This window comes from Bos indicus, chromosome 3, assembly GCF_029378745.1.
Source record: "Bos indicus isolate NIAB-ARS_2022 breed Sahiwal x Tharparkar chromosome 3, NIAB-ARS_B.indTharparkar_mat_pri_1.0, whole genome shotgun sequence".
In the NCBI taxonomy this organism is placed as follows: Eukaryota; Metazoa; Chordata; class Mammalia; order Artiodactyla; family Bovidae; genus Bos; species Bos indicus.
This window is the reverse complement of record NC_091762.1, coordinates 51,101,470-51,128,962: the sequence shown is the minus strand read 5'-3', so window position 1 is coordinate 51,128,962 and position 27,493 is coordinate 51,101,470. Positions and strand designations below refer to the sequence as shown.

Sequence of the window (27,493 nt, the reverse complement as noted above, 5' to 3'; positions counted from 1 at the left end):
AGAAGTTCATGGTTCATGTATTGCTGAAGCCTGGCTTGGAGAATTTTGAGCATTACTTTACTAGCGTGTGAAATGAATGCAATTGTGAGGTAGTTTGAGCATTCTTTGGCACTGCCTTTCTTTGGGATTGGAATGAAAACTGACCTTTTCCAGTCCTGTGGCCACTGCTGAGTTTTCAAAATGTGCTGGCATATTGAGTGCAGCACTTTCACAGCATCATCTTTCAAGATTTGAAATAGCTCTACTGGAATTCCATCACCTCCACTAGCTTTGTTCGTCCACTTCTTAGAGGGGTATTAAAGTCTCCAGCTGTGAAAATAGATTCATTTATTTCTCCTTGCAATTCTTCAGTTTTTGCCTCAGTTTGGTTCCCTGGTTTAGATGTATACATATCAAGGGTTGTTATGTCTTCTTGATGAACTGATCCCCTTATCATTATATATCCCCTTCTCTGCTTATCCCTGAAAACTTTCCTTGGTCTGAAATCTGCTGTCTGAAATTAATACAGCTGTTCTGTCTTAATTAGTGTTAGCAATTGTGTATCTTTGATATCTTTCTCCATTCATTTACTTTTAATCTATGTGGGTTTTTTTTATTTTTTGAGGTATAGTTGATTTACACAGGTGTATAACAGTGATTCACAATTTTTAAAGGTTATACTCTACTTTTAGTTATTATAAAATACTGGCTATATTCATTCCCTGTACTATCTATCCCTGTAGCTTATTTATTGTATATATAGTAATCTGTACCTCTTAATCCCATCTGTATGTGTCTTTATATTTAAAGAGGAATTCCTATAGACAACATAGTTGAATCTTGTTCTTTATCTACTCTAACAATCTCTATCTTTTAATTTGTGCATTTACACTATTGATGTTCAAAGTGATTACTGATACAGTTGGACTAATACCTACCAAATTTGTTATTGTTTGCTTCCTTGTTCTTTGTTGCTATTTTTGTCTTCTATTCTTTTTCTGACTTTCATGGTTTTAAGAAAAACTTTATATGATTCTATTTTCTCTCCTTTCTTAGTATATTGGTTATATTTTTTCTTTTATACATTTCTTAGTGGTTACCCAATCACAGGTAATCCAATTCTACTTTCAAATAACACTATACCACTTTATGGGTAGTGCAAGAACCTTATGATAAGGAAATAATCATAAATCCTCCCCTCCCCCCCTGCCCATGTTTCATTGGTGTTATTCATTGCACTTATGCATAGGATACATACATATATATATATATAAATACATAAATATATATACATGTAAGAATACATAAATATATATATACATGTAAGAATACATAATGAAATACACTACTGACATTATCTTGGACAAACTTATTAAATCAATGATAACAAAAAACTAAAGTTTTTATTTTACCTTCACTTATTCCTTTTTCATGACTCTTCTTTTCTTTATGTAAGGAAGTAAGGTCTGAGGTTCTGATCTACATTACTTTCCTTCTCTGTAAAGAACTTATTTTAACACTTCTTGCAAGGCAGGTCTACTGGCAACAAATACCCTTAATTTTTGTTTGACTGAGAAAATCTTTATTTTTCCCTCACTTTTGAAGAATGATACTGCAAAGCACAGAATTCTTCTCAGCACTTTAAGTATTTTGCTCTATTCCCTTCTTGATCACATGATTTCTGAGAAGTTGGATGTAACTCTTAAAATTGCTTCTCTATAGGTAAGGTGTTTTTTTCGCTCTGGCTTCTTTCGGGATTTTTTCTTCTTAATCTTTGATTTTCTGTAGTTTGAAAATGATATGCCTACGTAGTTTTCTGGGCACCTATCCTGCTTCATTCTGAGTTTCCTGGATCTATGATTTGGTATGTGACATTAACTTGGGGCAATTCTCACTCATTATTGCTTCAACTATTCCTTCTGTTCTTTTCTCTTTCCTTTCCTTCTGGAATTCCCATTACACATGTGTTACACCTTCTGTAGTTATCCCACAATTACTGGATATTCTATTTTTTTTAGTCACTTTTCCTCTTTGCCTTTCAGTTTTGGTGGTTTCTACCTAGCTATTCTTAAACGCAGAGATTCTTTCCTGAGGCATATCCAGTCTACTAATAAGCTGAACCAAATGCATTCTTCATTACAGTGTTTTTGATCTCTACCATTTATTTTTGGTTTCTTTCTTATAATTTCCAGCCTCTCCTAATATTGCCCATCTATTGCGTCAGCTATTTACTTTATCCATTAGAGGCCTTAGCATCTTAATCACAGTTGCTTTAAAGTCTTCTTTTGTCTGATAATTCCAACATCCTTACCATATCTGAGTCTGGTTCTAATGCTTGCACTGTCTCTTCCAATTGTTTTTTGTCTTTAGTGTGTCTTATAATTGCTTTATAGATATGATGTACTAGGTAAAAGGAACTGCTGTAAACAGGCCTTTATTAATAATGTGGTAGCACAGTGTGGAGGGAAGGGAAGCATTTTATAGTCCTATGATTAGATCTTAGTCTTTCAGTGAGCCTGTATCTCTGAACTTTGAACTTTACATGTGCCACTCAGTCATCTCCCTCTCCCATCACTTCACTCCCCTTATGTGAGACAAAATGGCCAGACAAGGCCAGAGCTGTTTATTTCCCCCAGGTCAGTTAGGCCCTGATCAAACTCCAGGAGATGAGGCTCTGGTTAAACACTTTCTCCTGAGGGCAGATGCTGCTAAGAAGAGAATATTCTGGTGTATTTCTAAACATTTCCTTTTCTTTTCCTCCAGTTGGAAGCAAGAGGGGATTTTTCTCTCATATTCACTATGAAAACCTGGCCAAGCTCCTGGAGGCAAAATTCACAAAAGTGTTGGGGCACCGAAGACTGGATCCCCCTGGACTTTTTATCTCTCAGACCAGTTCACACTGAGCCTGCAGCAATCCATCAGTTTTAGTTCAGGCTTCCCTTCCCTACCACCAGTTCCCACAGAGGTTTCAAACTCACAGGTTTCTCTCCAGTAAGTTGTAATTCTCCGTATCTACTTCTGTGTTTCTCCAACTTAGGGGGCAGTGCTCTGTCTTGTGGCCTCACTTTTTGTGAATATAAGAATCACTGATTTTTCACTTTGTTTAGTTTTTTTACCTGTTGTTAAGGGGAACTGGCAACTTCCATGCTGAACCAGAAACTGGAAGTTAGGGGGGTATAGCTCAGGGGTAGAGCATTTGACTGCAGAAACTGGAAGTTGTAACTTTATTTTAAAAAGATGATTAGAGGAAAAAAAGATGGTTAGGAAGACAAGGCAGACCACGTGCAGAATGCTCATGTAGCAAAAAGTGAAAAATGAATTCAAATTATACATAAATTTTCATAAGGACAAAGACATAAGCAAAGAAGAGAATAGAAGAAAATATATTAAAATTAAAACCAAGAAACTCAATGATATAGTAGTGAATTGTGGGCACGTGAAGAATCCTTTCCTTTCTTTTTCCAATTATCTCCAATTTAGTTATACTAAAAACTATAAAATTACAGAATGATACACACATCCAAAAAAAGTGAAAGAAGTGAAAGTGAAATGATCAAGAAGAAATAAAGATTAAAAGAAATAACACTATGCAATAAGCCAAAGAAGATAAATATTTTCTGATTTGTTTTTTAAAAAAGTCCCATTTATGAATATTTTCATTATGTGATCCATATTTACCAAAAAATGAAAAAACTATGAAGAAAAATTATCCATAAAATCGCCACTCAATCAGCGCTAGTCTTTTTTTTTTTCAAAAACAATGGAGCATGAACAAGGGAAGCATGAGGAAGCATGAATGAGACCTTAGCCTTACTAAGAAGTAAAACTGTGAACTAGCCACAAGGCTCTCACAGGTTCCTAACAGACTGTTTCCTAACTGGGGTAAAATATACAGGACATAAAAACCCACCGTTGTAACAATTTTTAAGTGTGCAACTCATTGGAATTAATTATATTCACAATGAGGTACAGCTATCACCACGGTCTATTTCCAAAACATTTTCTTCACCAAACAGAAACTACCATTTCTCTTTCTCCATAGCCTCAGGTAACCTCTAATCTACTTTCTGACTTTGTGAATTTAACTATTCTAGAAATATAAATAGAATCATATTAATACATACAATCTGGAGGAGGGAATGACAACCCACTCCAGTATTCTTGCCTGGAAAATCCCATGGACAGAGGAGCCTGGTGGGCTACAGTCCATAGGATCACAGAGTCGGACACGACTTAGTGACTAAACAACAGCAAACAATACATACAATATTTGTCCTTTTGTGTCTTGGCTTATTTCATTCAGCATAAAGTTTTCAAGGTTCATCCACACTGCAGCATGTATCAGAACTTCATTTTTTTTTATGACTGAACAATATTCCATTATATATACTTCTCTCATTCTTCATGGTGCTAGAATAGAAACTCGGGCCATGAAAAACTGGAGAGAGAAAGGAAGGTATGGAGGCAGGAAGGGTTGTGGGGAGGTGGGAGGAGAGAGGAGGGAGGGAGAGAGGAAGGAAAGAAAGAACGAACTCTACTCATCTAATGTTTACCCCTTCTTCTACTGATGGACATCTGGGTTGTTGCCAACTTTGTGTTATTGTGAATAATGCTGCTATGAACATGGCATACAAATGCCAAATAGACCTTTAATAGTCTGCTCTGGCTAAAGAAAAACAGCAACAGAAGCTGCCAACAGCAATTACCACAACAGAATTGAATAGAATACAAGACATTAACTTTATGGATTTTTTTTTCAGCTGCACCACAAGGCATGCAGGATCCTGGTTCCCTGACCAGGGATAGAACCCCTGCAGTGGAAGTGCAGAGTCTTAACCAGTGGACCACTGGGGAAGTCCCAACTTTATGGTTTTAAAATTATTTATACTTCTGATTTTTCCAAATTTTCCTAAACACATATGTATTATTTGCATTATTGAGGGGAAATCATTTTTTAGAATCCTCTATCATGACAGACTATATATGTTCTAATCTGAAAAATATATTTGCAAGAAGGAATCAAAAGGGAGAAAGCAACAATACTGAAGTAACATATTAAGAAATCATTACTGAGGTCAGGATTGCACGTTAGGAGCACTATTGAGAAGGCATCTCCTTTTTGTTCTGACCAAAGACAAAGTATTACTTGCCCTCTGTAATGCCTAGCACAGTACCCGGTATATACCAGAAACTCAACAACAAAAATTGGTTAAAAAAATAGAAGACAAATTCTATAGATTTCTGAGCTCCTCCAACTACATCATATTTTTAAAAGTATTTATACTCTTAGTCTGAAATGGAATATTAGAAACATCTCAAGTTTCAGTAAGTTTTATATGAACTTATGGAGAAATTGGCCAGTACCTGAATGACAGGCAATTGTACCTCTGCTGCTGCTACTGCTGCTAAGTCGCTTCAGTCGTGTCCGACTCTGTGCGATCCAATGGACGGCAGCCCACCAGGCTCCCACCTCCCTCGGATTCTCCAGGCAAGAACACTGGAGTTGGTTGCCATTTCCTTCTCCAATGCATGAAAGTGAAAAGTGAAAGTGAAGTCGCTCAGTCATATCCGACTCTTCGAGACCCCATGGACTGAACCCTACCAGGCTCCTCCATCCATGGAATTTTCCAGGCAAGAGTACTGGAGTGGGGTGCCATTGCCTTCTCCAACTGTACCTCTAGGACCATTATTTAAACTACAACTCTGACTGCTTAACAAGATTGCAAACCCAAAGTTCATCACCTTATAGCATCATACTTTTTAAGTGGGTATTTGTCTGTGTGTATTGCCAAATGGGTCCAGAGAGGTCTTTTCATCTTTGCTTCCAAAATAAACAGCAATGTGTCAAACTTAGAAATACACCTAAAATATATGCTCAAATTTCAAAATGTTCTATGCCAATGTAAATATAAAAAATAATCAATTTGTGATCCATACACATTGTTACTTATTCTTCAAAGTACTAGAAATTCTGAGCCCATAAAAGAACTTGATATACCACTGAAAAACATGTAGAAAGCAAAAAATATATAAATATTTATACTCAATATTATTCCAATAGGACACAAATATAATATCTATCATCAGTCTTTAAGCAGGTCCTAAGGAAGTATTATTTCAGCTCTGTAAATGTGGGAATAAACATTATTATAAACAGCAATGTTCTGCATGTTTTGAGTATTATCAATAAATATGGAGTACAGATCTTTAAAAATCTATAAATATCTTCAAAGAAGAATTTCAAATTATGTCTTTCACTTATTTAACAGTTGTCAGATGGAAGAAAAGATACAAAACACTGACTTCAATAATAATAGAAAAAAATAGCAAACAGGAATTACACTGAAAGGGGAAAAAAAAACAGAAAAAAGGGTAACACTGCTGACAAGGCTTCCTTTAGATGTCTATATGACAAATTTCTCTGAGTTAATTTATTTTCTATATGCATACAGCATATATTCAACTCTCTCTGATCCTTCCTACCTCTAGGGCAATGTTTCAGAAAAGAAAACTTGCAACTAACATGACATTGTAAATCAACTATAATTTAAAAAAAGAAAAGGAAAATTTGCACACAGTGATATATTATTGCTGCTGTATATTTTACTGTTACCAGGCACTATGACAAGACTTACATTCATTATCTTATTTAATCCTCACGATAATCCAGAGACAGATTTTACTGAAGTTTACAGAGGTTAAACTTTATTTGGGGGGGGCTCCAAAATCACTGCAGATGGTGACTGCAGCCATGAAATTAAAAGACGCTTGTTCCTTGGAAGAAAAGTTACGATCAACTTAGCAGATTAAAGAGCAGAGACACTACTTTGCCAATAAAGGTCCATCTAGTCAAAGCTATGGTTTTTCCAGTAGTCATGTATGGATGTGAGAGTTGGACCATAAAGAAAGCTGAGCACCAAAGAATTGATGCTTTTGAACTGCAGTGTTGGAGAAGACTCTTGAGAGTCCCCTGGACTGCAAGGAGATCCAACCAGTCCATCCTAAAGGAAATCAGTCCTGAATATTCATTGGAAGGACTGATGTTAAAGCTGAAACGCCAATACTTTGGCCATCTGATGCGAACTACTGACTCATTTGAAAAGACCCTGATGCTGTGAAAGATTGAAGGCAGGGGGAAAAGGGGATGACAGAGGACGAGATGGTTGGATGGCATCACCAACTCAATGGACATGAGTTTGAGTAAACTCCAGGAGCTGGTAATGGACAGGGAGGCCTGGCATGCAGAAGTCCATGGTGTCACAAAGAGTTGGACACGACTGAGCAACTGGACTGAACTGACTGACAGAACAACTGGCCCAAGAAGCCATTAGCTAATAAGTGATGGAGCCAGGATACTAAACATTCAGTCCTAAAACCAAAATGTCCTCACAAGTGTAAATCATTCAAAGGAAGGTGAGCTAAACTAACATAAGAGCATAAAAGTAAAAACACAGCACACCAGAACATGTCATGACTCTAAGGATTTTGACAGACAGATAGGACCTGCAGCAAACCAATCTGATTACTAAAATATTGAGATGGAAATTATATTTGAAAATAAACTGTCAATCACAAGAAAACTCCTACCTCCTTTGACAAGAGCGTATTATTGACTATATTTTATCTTTTATATCAATGTATAATACTAGTGTAAAAAAAAGTCTCAAGAATATCAACAAAAACCTCTTTTATTATAGTAAGTGTAAACAGATCTGCATAACTGCAGAAATATTTGCCATTTTCCTGACTTTAACATTTTGCACAAAAGAAAACCATCCCACTTTGTAAGCTACAGCAATAATTTCTAAAGAAAAAGAAGGAAAGGAAGAAAAGAAAATGAACAGTGAAAAGCAACCATCGGCAACCACATCACAATTACATGCCTGAAACAGGGATAAAAGGAAATTTACCAAGGGTAACAGAAACATTCAACTGCAACTAATCTAACTTGTTTATAAATTATAAGTTTTCTAAAAATCTTCTAAACATAAAATGTCAGTTTTGTTGGATGCTCCAAAAGTATAAGCTCGTGGTTTAATAGCTGCAAATCTGTACCTATACTCAGCTTTAAAGAACTATATGCACTGTTCTCTAACCAAATGCCCTTAACTCTATGGACTGCCACAGCTCAGAGATACCTTAAACTACATTCAAAGTTCACACACTTTTCCAACCATTCAAAACACCTGAGTACTGCTGATATTTAGAGACTATCTGATTAAAGCATTACATGTGGATAAGGTCCTAAGTTTTAGCATTTTAAATGTTTTAAATATACAAAACTGTACTAGATATAGTACTTAGTTATCTTAAAGAATTAGCATTTGTTTAAGTCTTTGAAACCTAAGAGCTATCCAAGTTCAGTTTTATTCAAAAATTTAATGAAATCTTTTAACTGGACATTTCACCTACTACCTAGTATTAAGAGTTTTCATACATTCAGGATAGTCACTGCTCGGTTTTTTAAGAAAAAACAGTGACCTTTAAAATCACCTTGATCATAAAACAAATATTACCATGAGCTATGGATCTGAATTAAATTTTGTTCACGCTTAAAAATGACTTATTTAATGCTATACACTTCAGCAGACACAACCTATTTTAAAATGTATATAAACCTAGAATCTTGCCTGCTATAGGCCAAACCATTCAAAGAATAAGATAATCAGTATTTTTAAGTATATACAATGCATCAAACAACTTTATGAGGTACACAGCATAATTCCTCAGACTGACAGGCGAAAACTAACTTACAGGTAGTTCTGGCAATCCACTTGAGACATTCTGGTAATTGAAAACTGAACACAAAACTGAAACCAATCCTGCTATCAGAAGGGTCTTCCTTATATTTTACAGTCAATTCCATTCATGCTTTCTGCATTCTTTTAAACTTCCTTTAAGAAACTGATAATCACAAAATCATAACAGCTATTTATATTTAACACAAAACAGGCCAAGTGCTGTTCCAGATACTTTACATTTATTATTTCCATTCCTCATGAACAACATTGCATGGTAAATATGAAAACACCCATTCTTCTGATAAAGAAACAGACCCAGACGGTTAAAAGAAGAAGGAAAATGACAAAGCAAAATGCTTGCTCTTTCTACTCAGATGGTAAAGAATCTGCCTGCAATGCAGAAGACCCGGGTTCAATCCCTTGGTTGGAGAGATGCCCTGGAGAAGAGAATGGCAGCCCACTCCTGTATCCTTGCCTGGAGAATTCCATGGACAGACCGTGGAGTTGCAAAGAGTCAGACATGACTGAGTGACTAACACACACTCTCTACATTATGCCACTTTGTTCCCCTCTGGCCACCAATTCATATAACGAAATTCTTCCTGAAACAGAACTTTACTTGCTTCAATAAAAACTACTGCTGCTTTCCTTCAAAGAAAAGGCACTGATATTATGTGAAATATTTTACTGTATTACCAAACTACTGATATAATTTCTCCATCAATATTTATGCATTAAAACTGGAAGAGAATGCTATGTAAAATACACTGATAAGAATACTAGATAACTAAAATTTGGCAATTGTGAGCTGAACCTAAAATTTCTATAGCCAAGGTGTTCAAGTTCATGAGTAATGAGCTAATAAGCCTGTCCCCAACCTCAACCTTCCATTGTTACAAACACAAAATTGTTTTTTAAAAAAAAAGCATATCCGCACGCACAATTTTTTCCTGGCAGCAGCAAGAGTACTAAAATACTTGTTTTCTTATGCTTCCATCTAGTATGAAAAAAGCACAAATTCAGAACAAGTATCTCTTAAAATATATCACACATTACAGGAATCTTTTATTTAATGTACACAATATATCAAGAAGTGTGGAAAAAAAAAAAGTGTGTTAAGCACTATCACTCCATACTGAGGGTGAAATAAAAATGAATTGCCACTGTTTTGAAAAATCCTAAAATGCCAATAAAAATCTTTAACATAATTCTCCAAAACAGGCAAATAATGCACACATCATGCCAAGGCCTAAAAATTACTTTAAATTGACATTTAAATTAATTTAATTACACTGATACTGGTTTAAAAAAACTGATTAAAATAAAAGTAGAAAATGTATGTTAATTGAAGTTGGATAGAAGGACACATGAAAACTCAAGAAATTCTCACAGAAATATAGTACCAATGAAATGATTTTTTGAAAGGTCCTCAGCATTTCAGCAAGGTAAAAGCACCACATTTTACTGACAAAGTACATAGGGCCTTCTGAGCATGCAAGCAACCAAAAGCCACAGGGCCTTCACAAGTTAAAGTGTTTTTAAACCTTTTTTCCTTGTCAGAACTTAAAAAAAAAAGGCTGGGGTGAATGGTATCGCCAATGCCTTTCTGTTCAGACATTGTGGAGCCAAAAGAAAATCGATCAGTTCATACTAGCAGATTTTTATGCAATATTAGTTTCAATAATAAAGGGGCCAGGGAGTAGGGGGAATCCCCAAAACACTGCACTAGAAAACTAAGGTCTCATTCCCTGAACTACATAGCCACTACGAGGCTACAGAAACAATCAGAAGTTCTGGGACAAACCAACAAAGTGAGAGTACATTAGCCAGTACTCTTGGGTAAATTAACCCAGGTACACAATAACTTTAGACTTTAACAAAACGCCAGAGGAACATTTAGGACTACGAGAGATTTTTTTTTTTTAATCTGATAATGTTAAAGAAAACAAAAATGTTATAAACTTTACTACTACCTATATCCATACCTCTCTAGTCTCACTAGCCACAGAGAAGTAGGGTTTCTGTCTAAAGTCAGAAGACAGGCCTCCTGTTCTCTGTCCTGGAACTCAGGAGGCAGTCTGTCTCTTCTTCCCAGTTTCTGCTCTCAACTTTTACACAGGCTGCTCTGCCATATTGAGAACTCTAACTAGATCTTACATCCCACTAAATACCCACTGTCTCACAGTACTGTCCCTCCCCCACAGCTAAGCAGCTGGACACACGTTTAATTTTCATTCTTCCCTACTTCATCTCCCACTTTTTCACTGAAATGTGGTTTCCACCATACCATTTTACTAAAACCACACTTATCAAAGTCACTCACCAACAGCCTCTTTGCGCTAAATTCAGTACACGATTTACAATCTTCATCTTACTTGCAGATCTCTCTGTAACATGTGACCCACACAATACTCTTTCGTTTTTTATTCTTCTGATCAGTAAATACATGTTCATTAAGAACTGAAATTATCATAGAAAAAAACGGAAAAGTTTGAGTACTCTGTAATCCCACTCTCAAAAACAGCCACTGTTAGCAGTACAGTACATATTCATTAAGATTGCTATACATATGCTACTATATGGGTATATGTATTAAGTTAACAAAAATTAGATCATACTTGGGGACTTTCCTGGTGGACCAGTGGTTAAGATTCCAAGCTATTACTGTAGGGAGCATGGGTTCAATCTCTGGTCTGGGAACTAAGATCCCATATGCTGCTCAGCCCAGCCAAAAAAAAAAAAAATAGATACTATATATTTTTGAGAAATCTTTATATAATGAGCCTGATTTTCTTTGTTAGTATATTATGTGACAGCGTAATTAATGGCCTCCAAAAGAACTCAGGGTTTCCCTGGTGGCTCAGGTGGTAAAGAATCCACCTGCAATGCAGGAGGTCTGGATTTGATCCCTCAGTCAGGAAGATCCCCAGCAGAAGCGCATGGCAACCCACTCCAGTATTCTTGCCTAGAGGCTCAGTGGTAAAGAATTCACCTGCCAATGCAGGAGATGCAGGTTCAATCCCTAAGTCAGGAAGATCCCCTGAAGAAGGAAATGTGAACCCACTCTAGTATTCTTGCCTGGAAAACTCCATGGACCGAGGAGCCTGGCAGGCTACAGTTCCTGGGGTTGCAAGAGAGTCAAGACACAATTTAGCAACCAAACAACAACAAAAGAGCTTATCATAAAACCCAGAACCTGAGCATGTTATCTTAAATTGCAGAGGTAATTAAGGGAAGGGTTTTGTGGTGAAGAGATTATCCTGAATTACCTGAGCTGGGCCCACCTGAAGATGCAATGCAGCTGACTTTGAAGATGCAGGAAGAGGTCAAGGAATGCAATGCAAAGACTACAAAGAATGCAACTCTAACAGCTGGAAAAGGCAAGGAAATGGATTCTACCTCAGTAACCAGCAGAGTCAATACCTTGACTTTAGCCCCGTAAAACACTTGAAACTTCTGCCCTCCGTAACTGTAAGAGACTACATTTCTGTTTTAAGCCACTAAGTTTGTACTAATTTGTTTCAGCAGCGATAGAAAACTAATACCGTGTGTGTGTATGGTGCACATACTATAAAATGCTATATAGCTGATGGAATATGGTATGTGTGTATAACGTATTCCATCAGCTGCACAGCATTTTATCATACGAATGTATCATATTTTATTTAGTCAATCCCTTATTAATGGATTCTTGAGTTGTCTTCAGTTTTTCATTACTACATACTTTACTAGGTGCCTAGAGGTTTAGAATACCTCTAAACTGTATATCGTCACCCTGCTTATTTAACTTTTATGCAGAGTACATCATGAGAAACGCTGGGCTGGAAGAAGCACAAGCTGGAATCAAGGTTGCCAGGAGAAATATCAATAACCTCAGATATGCAGATGACACCACCCTTATGGCAGAAAGTGAAGAGGAACTCAAAAGCCTCTTGATGAAAGTGAAAGAGGAGAGTGAAAAGGTTGGCTTAAAGCTCAACATTCAGAAAACGAAGATCATGGCATCTGGTCCCCCATCACTTCATGGCAAATAGATGGGCAAACAGTGGAAACAGTGTCGACTTTATTTTTTTGGGCTCCAAAATCACTGCAGATGGTGACTGCAGCCATGACATTAAAAGACGCTTACTCCTTGGAAGAAAAGTTATGACCAACCTAGATAGCAGATTCAAAATCAGAGACATTACTTTGCCAACAAAGGTTCGTCTAGTCAAGGCTATGGTTTTTCCAGTGGTCATATATGGATGTGAAAGTTGGACTGTGAAGAAAGCTGAGCGCTGAAGAATTGATGCTTTTGAACTGTAGTGTTGGAGAAGACTCTTGAGAGTCCCTTGGACTGCAAGGAGATCCAACCAGTCCATCCTAAAGGAGATCAGTCCTGGGTATTCTTTGGAAGGAATGATGCTAAAGCTGAAACTCCAATACTTTGGCTACCTCATGCGAAGAGTTGACTCATTGGAAAAGACTCTGATGCTGGGAGGGATTAGGGGCAGGAGGAGAAGGGGACGACAGAGGATGAGATGGCTGGATGGCATCACCGACTCGATGGACATGAGTTTGGGTGAACTCCAGGATTTGATGATGGACGGGGAGGCCTGGCGTGCTGCGATTCATGGGGTCGCAAAGAGTCGGACACGACTGAGCGACTGAACTGAACTGAAACACATCTTTACATATTTGTCTGTTTCTCTAGCAGTTATTCCATAAAGTGCAACTATATGGTCAAATAACATTATATTTTAAGTTTTAATGGATTTTTAAGTTAATCTCCAGAAAGGCTATTATTATTTTTTACTCACACTAACAACATTCAAGCCTCTCCCTCCTTCTTCAAAGCTCAACTCTTTCAGTTTGTTAAAATCGCTTCCAGTGTCCCTTCTGTAGTGGTTACTGAATTCCTCCTGCTCCTTTCCAGACTTCTCTTCATCAGCTTATTTCTTACATGTCAGTGGTCCCCAAAATTCCAATTCCGTCCTGGGCTTTCTCCTTTCTATACACAGTTGTCTCATCTACTTCCTTTTACCCCAATTACTACTTAACAAACAAATTTCTCCCTCTTCCCTCTAAAATGTACTCCTCCATTTTATTAATGACTGGTGCACCAATATCCAACAGCCTATGGCAGATATGCACTTCCCTGGTGGCTTAAATGGTAAAGAATCTGCCTGCAATGCAGGAGACCTGGGTTGGGAAGATCCCCTAGAGAAGAGAATGGCTACCCACTCCAGTATTCTTGTCTGGAGAATCTCGTGGACAGAGGAGCCTGGCGGGCTACAGTCCATGGGGTCCCAAAGGGTCGGACACCACTGAACGACTAACACGTTGGCAGATATGTGGGGATCACCTGACCCCTGTTTTATGTTCACCCCATACACCATAGGCTCTAGAGTCCATAGGATTCTGTCCCGTCCTATCAATTCCTTAGAACAGGAATACACCAATTTCCAGCTGTGTTGCTTCACTGTGTGTGGTCCTCTATCTCAAGTCTCATATCCCACTGTGCCAGAAAAGGCTTTCTGAAACTCAGTTCTGATGTGTCATGCTGGTTGCAATGTAAAATGATATACTCCCTTGGGAAAACTGTTTGGCAGTGTCTTCTAAAGTTAAACATACAGCTGCCCCATGAGCCAGTAAGTCCACCATTAGTTGTTTATACAAGAGAAATGAAAATGTATGTCTATAAGAAGACTAGCAGTTATGTGTTCGTAACAGTTATATTCATAATAGCCTAAAGGGAGAATGAATGAACAAACTGTGTTATAATTATATAATGTATCGTGCTGAGCTGTCCTTAGTTGCTCAGTATATCTGACTCTTTGCGACCCCACTGACTGTAGCCCACCAAGTTTTTCTGTCCACTGGGATTCTCCTAGCAAGAATATTGGAGTGGGATGCCATGCCCTCCTCCAGGGGATCTTCCTGACCCAGAAATTGAACTGGGGTCTCCTGCATTTCAGGCGGATTCTTTACCAGCAGAGATACCAGGGAAGCCCATATAATGTTTTACTACACATCACTATAAAGAACTATTGAAGCAACTATCCTTCAATAAAAAAAAATAAATTAATTTTTTTTAAAAAAAGGAAGATGGCAGATATACCCCAACGAGCAACAGGAAAAAAAAAAAAAAGAACTACTGATAAGAGCAACAGTGGATGAATTTCAAAGACATTACATTGAACTAAAGAAGCCAGCCTGAAAAGAATACACACTTATTCTACTTTTCTATTAGATGAAGTTCAAGACCTAGAAAAACTAAACTGGTAGTAAAAGCTATCAGAACAGGAATTGATTAAAGGAACTATGCAGGATTATTGGGAAGGCAGAGAGTCACACAAGAGTACATATTTATTGAAACTCAATCACTAGAAAAAATGATACTGATAAACCTATCTGCAAAGCAAGGAGACGCAGATGCAGAGAATGGACTTGTGGACACAGTAGGGGAAGGAGAGAGTAAGACAAACAGAGAGGGACACTGACATCTATACACTACCACGCATAAAACAGACAACCAGTGTGAAGCTGCTCTACAGACACAGGGAGCTCCACTCTGCACTCGTGATGGCCTAGGAGGTAGAGATGGGAGGGAGGCTCAAGAAAGGGGATATATGTATACTTATAGCTGATTCACACTGCTGTACAACAGAAACACAACACTGTAAAACCATTACACATCAATTTTTTTAAAACTCATTCAGCTTTATAGTTAAGTTCTGAGCATTTTGCTACACATAAATTTCACCTCAAAAATTTCTAAAGCAAACATTAAGATTTAAAACTTTTAAATCAGCATTTTTCCATACAAAAGCCTCATAGCTGTCAGAATAGCCCACCACATCTGGAAGAATGGCCATCACCAAAGTCTACAAATAACAAATACTGGAGAGGGTGTGGAAAAAAGAGAACCCTCCTGTACTGTAGGTGGAAATGTAAATTGGTGCAGCCACTATGGAAACAGTATGGATGTTCCTTAAAAAAACTAAAGTAGAGTTACCATGTGATCCAGCAATCCCACTCCTGAGCATATATTCAAACAAGACAAAAATTCTAATTTAAAAAGATACATGCACTCCAATATTTAGAGCAGCGCTACTGAAAATAACCAAGACATGGAAACAACCTAAATGTCCATCAAAAAATGAATGGATAAAGATGTGGTATATATACATGCACACTGGAATATTATTTAGTCACATAAAAAAAGAATAAAATAATGCCATTTGCAGCAACACAGACAGACCTATGGAGATTATGATACCAAGTGAAGTAAATCAGACAGAAAAAAACAAATATCATATGATATCACTTATATGTGGAATCAAAAAAAAAAAGAAAAGATACAAATGATCTTATTTACAAAACAGAAATAGACTCACAGACATAGAAATTTATGGTTACCAAAGCAAAAAGGTGGGGGAAAGGAGGGATAAATAGGAGACTGGGATTAACAGATACATACTACTATATATACAATGATGACCTACTGTATAGCATAGGGGCCTATATTTAATATCTTATAATAACCTATAAAGAAAAAGAATCTGAAAAAGGATATATGTATAACTGAATCACTTTGCTGTACACCTGAAACACATCATTGAAAATCAATTATACTTTATTTTTTAAAAAGCCTCAAGATTTAAAACAAACCAATCACTAAACCACCCCCCTTCTTTCTTTATCGTCTCACTCAGAAACAAGACTACACCAGAAATTACCTGGCGGTCCAGTGGTTAGGACTTGGCATTCTCAGTGCCACATGCCCAGGTTCGATCACTGATTAGGAAACTAAGATCCCACAAGCTGAGCAGTGTGACCAAACACAAAAAAAGTAAAGAAACAAGACTGTAGCCCCTGTGTGTTCCTCTGGTTTATAAATTCCGTGAAAGCAAAGATTCCGTCTATGTAGAATTGATTACAATACCCCAGCACCCATCTTTATACTTGACACATTCGGGATGCTATATATATGTTATCTTTGCTGATTCTTAATGACTTACTGACAATGTTTATAACTCCATTAAATTTTTAGATCATCTACTGACTCATTTTTCTGATGTGTGTTAAATGTAAACATACCATGCTTGACAACATTTAAAACCTTGTTCATCCAGCAGTGGCAAAGAAGCTTCTCCACATTTTCAAAAAGGCAGCCAAGTTGAGTCTTTAATATTGTGCTCCTCTCTTACATGCATTTCAATTAAATATTTAAAGCCACTACACTTTTCATGAGCTAGGATTCATTCTCAAATTACTTATATCTTCTCACCATCAAATTCTGGCTCGGTCTTCTAAACTATCATGATTTCTAGTATACCCGAATATATTAAATTTTTCTTTCTGTCATGTATCTCATTCAAATATGATATTACACAATTGTTCATTAAAGTGAAACTTTTATCCAATATCTGTTAACATTGTTCTAACAAACTTACTAGCATAATGTACGAGAAAGCTCCATTCATTTTCTAAAATATTTATTTATTTTTGGCTGCATCGGGTCTTTCGTTGCAGCACAAAGCCTCTCTAGTTGTGATACTCAGGGTCAGTAGAAGCGGTGCATGGGCTTAGTTGCCCCATGGCCTGTGGGATCTTAGTTCCCTGACCAGGCATAAAATCCATGCCTCCTGCACTGGAAGATGGATTCTCAACCACTAGACCACCAGGGAAGTCCCTGGATTCATTTTTAACATGGCAAAAGAACTGTACCAAGCCAAATACAGCAACTAATCATTTGAGCATCACTGCTCAAATAATGACCATGGACAAAATGCCCATGGTCATTTCCCCATCAGTGCTTACACTTTCTTGTGAAACACAAAAAGGGCAATGATCCATAAAAAAACCATTCTGTTCCTATCTCTATCAAGGTTCCTTTCAAGAACACAGGAGCCAGCAGTGCCTTAAAGATAGAGCCCTAATCATAAATTCATAAGACACTGATTACCAAAACCTACAATGAAGACCCAGATTAATAGCCAGTTTAACCAGCTTTAGGGAACATTTTTCAAAGTACAACTGTGAGGGTTGGATTAGTACAAAGTACAATAAACAAGCACTAAAGCCACATTGTCTTTGGCTACTTAATAAACTACAAACAGCACAGGCAGGGAACCCTCTCATGAAGCACAGAGACAGTACTCTTGAGACAGACTCTTCAGAGTCCCTTGGACAGCAAAGAGCTCAAACCAGTCAATCCTAAAGGAAATTAACCCTGAAAATTCACTGGAAGGATTGATGCTGAAGGTCCAATACTCTGGCCACCTGACGAGAACAGCTGATTCATTGGAAAAGACCTTGATGCTGAGAAAGATTGAGGGCAGGAGGAGAAGGGGGCGACAGAGGATGAGATTGGTTGGATGTCATCATGGACTCAATGGATATGAGTCTGAGCAAACTCCAGGAGATGGTGAAGGACAGGGAAGCCTGGTGTGCTGCAGTCCTGGTGTGCTGGGGTTGCAAAGAGTCGGATACAACTGAGTGACTGAACAAGAGCAACAACAGCAAAAAAAGACACTGAAACCCAGAAACATGGATACAACTGAAGGGTAAACAAATAAAATTTTATAAATTTAGCCTAACGGAAAGCAAGTTACATTGAGAATATTTTCATATCATGAACTCTATGATAAAAGCTTTTATTTCAAAAAGCTTTTGGAAACCTACTTAGTGTTTTAAAGAAAAAAAAGAGTGCAAAGCATAACAAAGTTGTTAAAGGAGTAACAGAGGTTTTAATGGCTAGTTCTAATTAATTTACCAGTTTAAGTTAACTATCAAGATTTCAACAACTTTAGCAATTTATCAATTTTTTCTGGTACAAAACCTTGTGTTTCAAAACAAAAAATTCTGGATGGTGGAATGGTCAGTCTCCTGGCCACATCTGGGGAGGGTCAGCGTGAGGCCACAGCCTGTGGGTTCCAGGAACAGCCGAGGCACCCACACCACCTGCAACGCACTGTGGGTGCCTCAGGGTGAAGCTGAGGCTCAGGAAGGCCCTGCTGAGCACCTGAGGCTGCTGCCACACACAGACCATGTTCTGGCACACCTGACTCCCAGCTGCTCGGGGATGTACCCCGGGGCAGGCTGCAGTGGGCCCTGGCCTGTCTCAGAGGTGCTGGGCAGGCAAGACTGCCAGTCTCACTACAGCACGCCACCAACAGGCCCACATGGGGTTGCCTCCCTTCCTGGCCGGCAGGTCCACCCGGAGTTTGAGGAGATGCTGGTCCCCAGGAAGGTTTCCATCAGCCCCTGGAGAACTGGCTGACCATTTGCTACCTCCTGCCCAGACTGGATACTGGGGCCTCAGGGACTGTGTCTCACCCCAACTCTGAGGGTCTGCCCAGCCAGGTTGGGGAAGGGGTTAGGCAGGAGGGGGGAAAGAGGTCTGAGATGCACTGCAAAGATGTGCTCAAGATCTGCCAGCATCATCTCAAGCACTGCCAGTCGGTCAGGGGGACCTGATTCCTGCAGTGGAAAGTCAGCCTGGAAGCGAAGCAGATCAAGTTCAAGAGAGACCTGAGGCACATCCGGCAGAAGGCAGGCCTGAAGGAAACCCCCCGTAGGCAGGCAGACCTCCAAGACCTACCTAAAGGGTAAAGGAGTCGCCCATCTCTCCCTCACACCTGCTACTGCTGTGACCTGTGTGATAAATATTCAGAGAACTCAGTCAAAAGCAAAAAACAAAAAATTTTAAGTATTACCCCCCATGACCATAACTAGATTTAAGAATTATTGATTAAAATAACAAAACCACCATGACTTTTTAATAATTTTTATATGTTACAAATATGCAAGATTATTTGTTGATTCACTATCTGATGTTTACTGCACATATGGATTTCCAGACCCAGTGCAGAGATCCACAGCCAACTCCATTTCTCCAGTCATTCATCTCTTCTAAGTGAGTTCCTGGCAAGAATACACAGAAGAACTGTACAAAAAAGATCTTCATGACCAAGATAATCATGATGGTATGATCACTCACCTACAGCCAGACATCCTGGAATGTGAAGTCAAGTGGGCCTTAGAAAGCATCACTATGAACAAAGCTAGTGGAGGTGATGGAATTCCAGTTGAGCTATTTCAAATCCTGAAAGATGATGCTGTGAAAGTGCTGCACTCAATATGCCAGCACATTTTGAAAACTCAGCAGTGGCCACAGGACTGGAAAAGGTCAGTTTTCATTCCAATCCCAAAGAAAGGCAATGCCAAAGAATGCTCAAACTACCCCATAATTGCACTCACCTCACACACTAGTAATGTTCAAAATTCTCCAAGCCAGGCTTCAGCAATACATGAACCGTGAACTTCCTGATGTTCAAGCCGGTTTTAGAAAAGGCAGAGGAACCAGAGATCAAATTGCCAACATCCGCTGGATCATGGAAAAAGCAAGAGTTCCAGAAAAACATCTATTTCTGCTTTACTGACTATGCCAAAGCCTTTGACTGTGTGGATCACAATAAACTATGGAAAATTCTGAAAGAGATGGGAATACCAGACCACCTGACCTGCCTCTTGAGAAACGTATATGCAGGTCAGGAAGCAACAGTTAGAACTGGACATGGAACAACAGACTGGTTCCAAATAGGAAAAGGAGTACATCAAGGCTGTATACTGTCACCGTGCTTATTTAACTTTTATGCAGAGTACATAATGAGAAACACTGGGCTGGAAGAAGCACAAGCTGGAATCAAGATTGCCAGGAGAAATATCAATAACCTCAGATATGCAGATGACACCACCCTTATGGCAGAAAGTGAAGAGGAACTAAAAAGCCTCTTGATAAAAGTGAAAGAGGAGAGTGAAAAAGCTGGCTTAAAGCTCAACATTCAGAAAACAAAGATCATGGCATCTGGTCCCATCACTTCATGGGAAATAGGGAAACAGTGGAAACAGTGTCAGATTTTATTTTGGGGGGCTCCAAAATCACTGCAGATGGTGATTGCAGCCATGAAATTAAAAGACGCTTACTCCTTGGAAGGAAAGTAATGACCAATCTAGATAGCATATTGAAAAGCAGAGACATTACTTTGCCAACAAAGGTCCGTCTAGTCAAGGCTATGGTTTTTCCTGTGGTCATGTATGGATGTGAGAGCTGGACTGTGAAGAAGGCTGAGCGCCAAAGAATTGATGCTTTTGAACTGTGGGGTTGGAGAAGACTCCTGAGGGTCCCTTGGACTGCAAGGAGATCCAACCAGTCCATTCTAAAGGAGATCAGCTCTGGGTGTTCTTTGGAAGGAATGATGCTAAAGCTGAAACTCCAGTACTTTGGCCACCTCATGTGAAGAGTTGACTCATTGGAAAAGACTCTGATGCTGGGAGGGATTGGGGGCAGGAGGAGAAGGGGACGACAGAGGATGAGATGGCTGGATGGCATCACTGACTCGATGGACGTGAGTCTGAGTGAACTCCAGGAGATGGTGATGGACAGGGAGGCCTGGCGTGCTGTGATTCATGGGGTCACAGAATCGGACACGACTGAGTGACTGAACTGAACTGAACTGAAGTGAGTTCCCCACTACAGAAAGTATCAAATAGCTCACTAAGCTGTCTTATCTTTAAAATCACTTCCAATCCTGAGATTATAAGACTCTGGGACAAAGGATACTTCTCAAAAGAATTTAGGGATTTCTAGAGAAATGACAGTTTGATCCAGTATTCAGATGCTCTCCCTCCTACCATTCTATGTAGATAACAGTAAAGAAACTTTAAAAGCTATAACCCCACAGGAAGGAGACAACAGTGATTGACAGATGGCAACACATTTTTGTATGATGAAAGATGAGGGACTTCCAGGTTAAGATGGCAGATTGATCACACACATCTAATTCTTCTCTCTCCCAGAATCCTAATAGGGCTGCCTTGGTGGCTCGGTGGTAAAGAATGTGTCTGCCAATGCAGAAGACATGGGTTCGACCCCCTGGGTTGGGAAGATCCCTCGGAGGAGGAAATGGCAACCCACTCCAGTACTCTTATTTGGGAAATCCTATGAACAGAGGAGCCTGGTAGCTACAGCTCATGGGATTGCAGAAGAGTTAGACAGTACTGTGACTAAACAACAACAAAACTCTAATAAAACAAGAATAAAGAAAACTTTGCTGTTGTTTTTAGGACACTTACCATAAGGATCAAGAGAATGGAACAAAGAACAGCAACACAACCTTGAAAGGTGGAGAGATGGATGAGTGGTAACTGATTGGGTCAAAGACAAGTAGTGTTTGCAAAGACAGCAGTGCACTGACCACCAAGAACAAACCCAGTTTACAGTACAGAATCCTCAAAGGGATCCGGAACTGCCAGAGCAAAGAAGGGGGAGACTGAAGAAGGAAAGATGGGGTGAAAACTGAACAGTTAGAAACCTAGACCTGCATTCCTCTTTCAAGTCACTGAATGATCTAATCTCAATAAGGCAGCAGATTAGAGATTCAGTCTCTAAAAAGGGTAAAACCATACATCATGAAAGATGAAGCCAATTATGTGTCCCTTCACATTACAAGCTCATTAATGGCTCATTACCCAACTCTCCTTTCCTGAGTTCCCAGACCACTGGCAACTAGACCTCTGGCCTCCAAGCAGAAAACTTCCATACTCTCTGGGAAATACAATCAGGCCAAAAGGAAAGACAGACACTGGAAAGAGGCTCAAACAGCCCACTCAAACCAATGGCTTCAATCCTGACCATACCTTTGAATCACCTGGGCAACTTTAGAAAATACTGGTGCTAATCTATGCAGAGAGAAATCAGAATAGGGGTTGCCTCTGGGCAGGGAGTGGGGTAGATAGAAGAAAGGAATATGAAGGAATTGTCTGGGTTTTTCACTATGCTCTGTACTGTGTGTTAATTACACAGGAGAAGGAAATGGCAACCCACTCCAGTACTCTTGCCTGGAGAATCCCATGGACGGAGAAGCCTGGTAGGCTACAGTCCATAGGGTCGCAAAGAGTTGGACACAATTGAGCAACTTCACTTTCACTTTCATACATAGGAAAACTATCAAACTATACACTTACTCTATATATTTTGCTGTGGGCAATCACATCTAAATTTTTAAAAGTACTGCTACATAATGTATTTGGTCTCTCAATCACAAGCAACCAACCAAGGATTACCAGACCTCTGAGGAGGGTCTCTACTGCTGAGATTATACCAAACAGGAAAAAAAGGAACTTGGAGGAAATAAGCTATGTAAGGAAAAAAACAGCTTAAAGAAACTATCTTTAATGTTCTGAGACAGATAAAGAGATATGGCATCTATGAAACAAGAAAAGAGATGAAAAAACAAGTAACAGGTAGAAGACAGGAAGTAGAGGACAAGAAGTCAAACCTCCAGGCCTGCAAAAGTAAGTTGGAGGTCAACACACTGATAGGCCTCATTCAGAGCCCCAGAAAGGCTCAGCCCTTGAGAGTCTCCAAGTACACAGTCAGTGGGGAAGAAGTAAAGGGCAAAAAATCAGGTTAGTGGTTTAAAGTCAGCTAAAGGCTTTCCTGGTGGCTCAGACACTTGCCTGCAATGCAGTAGACCCAGGCTCCATCCCTGAGTCAGGAAGATTCCCTGGAGAAGGGAATGGCTACCCACTCCAGTATTCTTGTCTGGAGAACCCCAGGGACAGAGAAGCCTGGCAGGTTACAGTCTATGGGGTCTCAAAGAGTTGGGCACGACTGAGCACACACACAAAGTCTGTATATGGACCTGCAGTTTCCCTTCTCCCCCATTCACGTCCTCTCATAAATTTATTCTCTGGAAACACAGACTTGGAGAGACTCCAGACTCAAGAAGAGTGGAGAGAGGCTCAAGGCTGAAAGCCAGGGAATAAAGCAGAAGTATGTATAGTGAATAGCAGCCCCCACCCACAGCCCACTTCCTTTGCCCAGCTCTCAGAACACTGGGAGCCAGGCATATTACCTCCCCCACAGTTTGATTTAAATGTCCCTTTTGCATGCAGCCAAACCAATTTTCATCATAGCAAGATAAAGGCCTTTTCTTGAATTTCTACAACTCCTCCTAGACTCTAAACTCCTTAAAAGCAGGGGCAGCATCTTAATTAGCTTTGTATCCCCAGAGCCTAACACATTCACACTTTATATTAAACACTCTACAAATCTTTAATTTGTCTCAGACCCTGGAGAAAACATGCAAATAGAAAAAGATGAGAAAACCTTGGAAAATTAGAACATACAAGGTGTAATCTGGACTAGGTCTTGAAGGGAGATTAAAAATTTAGGATTTATTAATGAAATGATGTCTGGGATTTGTTTTAAAATAATTTCCGAGCCACTCCCCTCACTCCCAAAATCAGTTGTATTTCTGTAACTGGCCACAAATGCTTTAAAATATCATTTACAATTACATTAAAAATATCAAATACCTACAAATAAATAACAAATGGTATGCAAGACTTTAATACAGAAAACTACAAAACATTAGAGAAATTTTAAAAGACATAAAGAAGTGGAAGAACATATCACGTTCATAAACTGGAAAACTCAGTTTTGTTAAGAACTGAATTCTCTCCAAATTGATAAACAGATTCAATTCCAATCTCCAAAATCTGTATGAATGGACAAGATTCTGAAATTTATATGGAAACATTAAGAGCCGAGAACTGTCCAGACCATCTTAAAGAACAAAATAGGAAAGACCCATATCAAGGCTTATTATAAAGTTACACCAATTAATACAGTGATATTGGTGCAAGGGTAACAAATAGACCAATGAAACAGAACAGTGTTCAGAAACAGATCCACACTCTACGTTCACCTGACTTACAAAAGTGTCACACAGTGCAGAGGGGCAGGGATGATATATATCAGTGAATAGTGCTGGGTCAAATATATACCCATACGGTAAAAAGTGAATCTTGACCCCTACAATCCACCTACAACTTACTGTAAATTGTACAACTTAAATGTAAAAAGTAAAAATAAAACTTCTGTATGATCACATGGGTGGAGCAGGCAAAGGCAACCCACTCCAGTATTCTTGCCTGGAAAAATCCCATGGAGGAGGAGCCAGATCAGCTAAGGTCCACAGTGTAGCAAAGAGTCACACACAACTGAAGCAACTGAGCACACATACTTGGTAACATGAGAAATCATCTCCATATTCTTAGGCGAAGCAAAGATTTCTTTAATAGTTCACAAAAAAGAGTAATCAGGAATAAGTTTATTTCATTAAAATTAGCAATTTCCATTCATCAAAAAAAAAAAAGGCCATCAAGATTGAAAAGACAAGATACAAAGTGGAAAATGATTAAGTCCAGAAAGGACTCATGGGAAATAGATGTGTATATACATACACACACACAAACAGAACTCATTCTGAATAAAGAATTACAAACCAATTTAAAAAATAATAAGACTGAACAGGCACTTCACAAAAGACAACATATAAATGGCCAACAAAAGGTACTCAACCACAATCATCAGAAAAATGTAAAATAAAGCTACATAAATATTACTGCACTTCCATCAAAATAGCAAAAATTTTTTAAACTGAGAAGCGTTAGCAAGGATATGAGGTAAATGGAATACCATTCCCTGCTAATTCCCAAAGTAAAACTACTTTGGGAAAATGTTCAACTGGATCTAATGCTAACATTTTATTATTCACATACCTCAGTAATCAACAGTTCCACTCCTGGATATATAACCCAATCCTGCAATGTTGCGTTTCTTGATCTGTAATAATACACTTAGTAAAAAGTCTTTACCTGCATACTCAAGATTGGCACTTTTTAAAAATACGTTATACTACAATAAGTTTTCTAAGATTTCTTTGACACAAATTTCTCAGAGACCTTAAGGCTAGCATTTTAGAATAGGAGCTTCTGGTAAACTGCAGAAACTTTATTAATAACATTTTTGGAAAACAAAACAAAAAAGCTACTAATACATTTCAGTCCAGAACAAAGGTAAAAACTACAAACAGATAACTTCTTGATTTTCATGAAGCACCAGATTGCTTTCACCAATGGAAGAATTCTGTTATTCTACACTGAAACCCACAGCTGAGATATCTCTGCAAGAAACTGCTGCTTTTTGAAACCACTTCTAACATCAACAGATAGGAGTAAAGTGAAGGAACCATTCCAAAAGTTTTGGTTAACTCTTCAGTGAAAGGATGCCAACCGAGTTGATCTATGATGCCCAAGACAGAAAGAAAGACACAAAGAAATCACAGCAACTCTAAATCAGACACTACCACCACAATCCAACCTACCGGAAATTCTGTGGTTAATTTGAGGCTTGCCCCTCTAGTCATAAGGTGATTATAGTGATGGCTACAAACGCTCCGAACTGGATCCTTGGGCGTCATTTACCACACCTGGCTCGCCCATCACCTGCCTGGAGACATGGCCTTACGCAGAATCCCCGAGGCCAAGTAAAGACGCCAACTTCGCAAGAGGCGCGGACAGTCTCGCCCCATCTGGTCACCCAGAGGGAACAGACTCCTGGCCTCGAGGGCGGGGGTGAAGAGTCAGTATGCCCCCACAGGATATCGAGGAAGCGCCCCCGAAGCAGCCTCGTCCCTTCACCTCCCTGGGAATCTACTGGGAGTTCCGCTGGCGAGTTTCTTCCGCAGCAACCGCGGTGGGGAGGGTCCCGAAGGCCACAGGGAACTTAGGCCCCAGTAGGGCCGGAGGCGCCCGCCCCGCTCGCGCCGCAAGTTTAGTGGCGGCCCCGACTCGCCGCGCCTCGGCCCGGCTGTGCGTCCCGCGGAACTCGGGCTCGCGGCCCGCCCGGCCTCCCGGCCCGCCCGGCCTGGCGCGGCGCCCCTCACCTTGGAAACGTTGGGTGGACTCCGTCGTAAACATTAACTTCCCATCCAGCCGGCAGCCGAGCCGCCGCGTCTCAGCTCCTCGGCCTCGCTCCCGGCTTCGCGGGCCGCCCTCTGCGCCTCCTCTCGAGCGCCGCGCTCACTCAGGAGCTCAGGGCCGCCTCCGACCCTGACCTCACTCTTGCCGAGCCGCCGCGGTTTCAATTACCACCCGACCCCTAGCGTGCCCGCCGCCGGCTCCTCCCGGGTCCGGCCCGGCCGCGTCAGGAAGGCTCAAGGCGCAGGCGCGGCAAGGGCCTTAAAGAGCCCCGGCCGTCTCTACCGCATAATGGGTTCGAGCAGGTTAGGGGTCGGGCCGGCCAGCCGAGGATAGGAGAAGCCGAAGGGATTGGACAGTGGGGAACGGGGGCGGGGAGCTCTCGCTTGTTCCTCCGCCTCTCTTTCAAAGCTCCAGCCATCGGACGCACAAACTGCTGACTTCCCCAGTCTCTAGAACCGCCCCTTGCCTGTAAGAGCTGCACCAAACGTTCCCGCTCCCGGCCCGAAGCGACCCCAGCCTTAAGGCTGCCGGCCTGGCATTGCCGCACCGCCCACGCGCAGGGGTCCCAGGCTGGGGCCGCGCGATGCAGTCGCGCAAGCTTACAGCGGTCGCCGGAGCTTCCTCGAGAGGCAACCAGATCACTCTGAAAAAACAATTAACGTGTAAATGGCACTTGTGATTGCAAATCCCTCTACCATCAGTCGTCTCGACACATTGGGTTTATGCAGAGTCCGGCAGTAAGCAGAACATGGGCACAAATATGTGATGTCCAGTCGGGCAGTCATCCAATATCAACGAAGACATTCTTAGAAGGAAAGTACTTATTGAGGAACAGAAACAAGCTACGAATCCCGGTCAAATCCCAGAAAAACAGGCAAAAAATAATAACAAAGGCAATATAAATTACTTTCATTAGACATTTAGAAGTGACAAAATGATAGTAATTAGCACCC

The 27,493-nt window shown here is 40.0% G+C and overlaps 1 protein-coding gene across 9 annotated transcripts in view; it reads right to left on the bottom strand.

Moving 5' to 3' along the window:
- Positions 1–26,826, bottom strand: part of EVI5 (ecotropic viral integration site 5) — a 234,458-nt gene extending 207,632 nt beyond the window's left edge. For 3 of the 9 annotated variants that reach the window (XM_070786097.1, XM_070786101.1, XM_070786104.1), the window contains exon 1: positions 25,943–26,400. In XM_070786097.1, the coding sequence (XP_070642198.1) occupies positions 25,943–26,038 (96 nt within the window). In that variant the 5' untranslated portion in view covers positions 26,039–26,400. Of the gene's footprint in view, positions 1–25,942; positions 26,404–26,503 lie in introns of those variants that run through there. The other 6 variants (XM_070786103.1, XM_070786100.1, XM_070786095.1 and 3 more) reach the window with 4 other exon arrangements.
- Between the last annotated feature and the right edge of the window lie 667 nt (positions 26,827–27,493).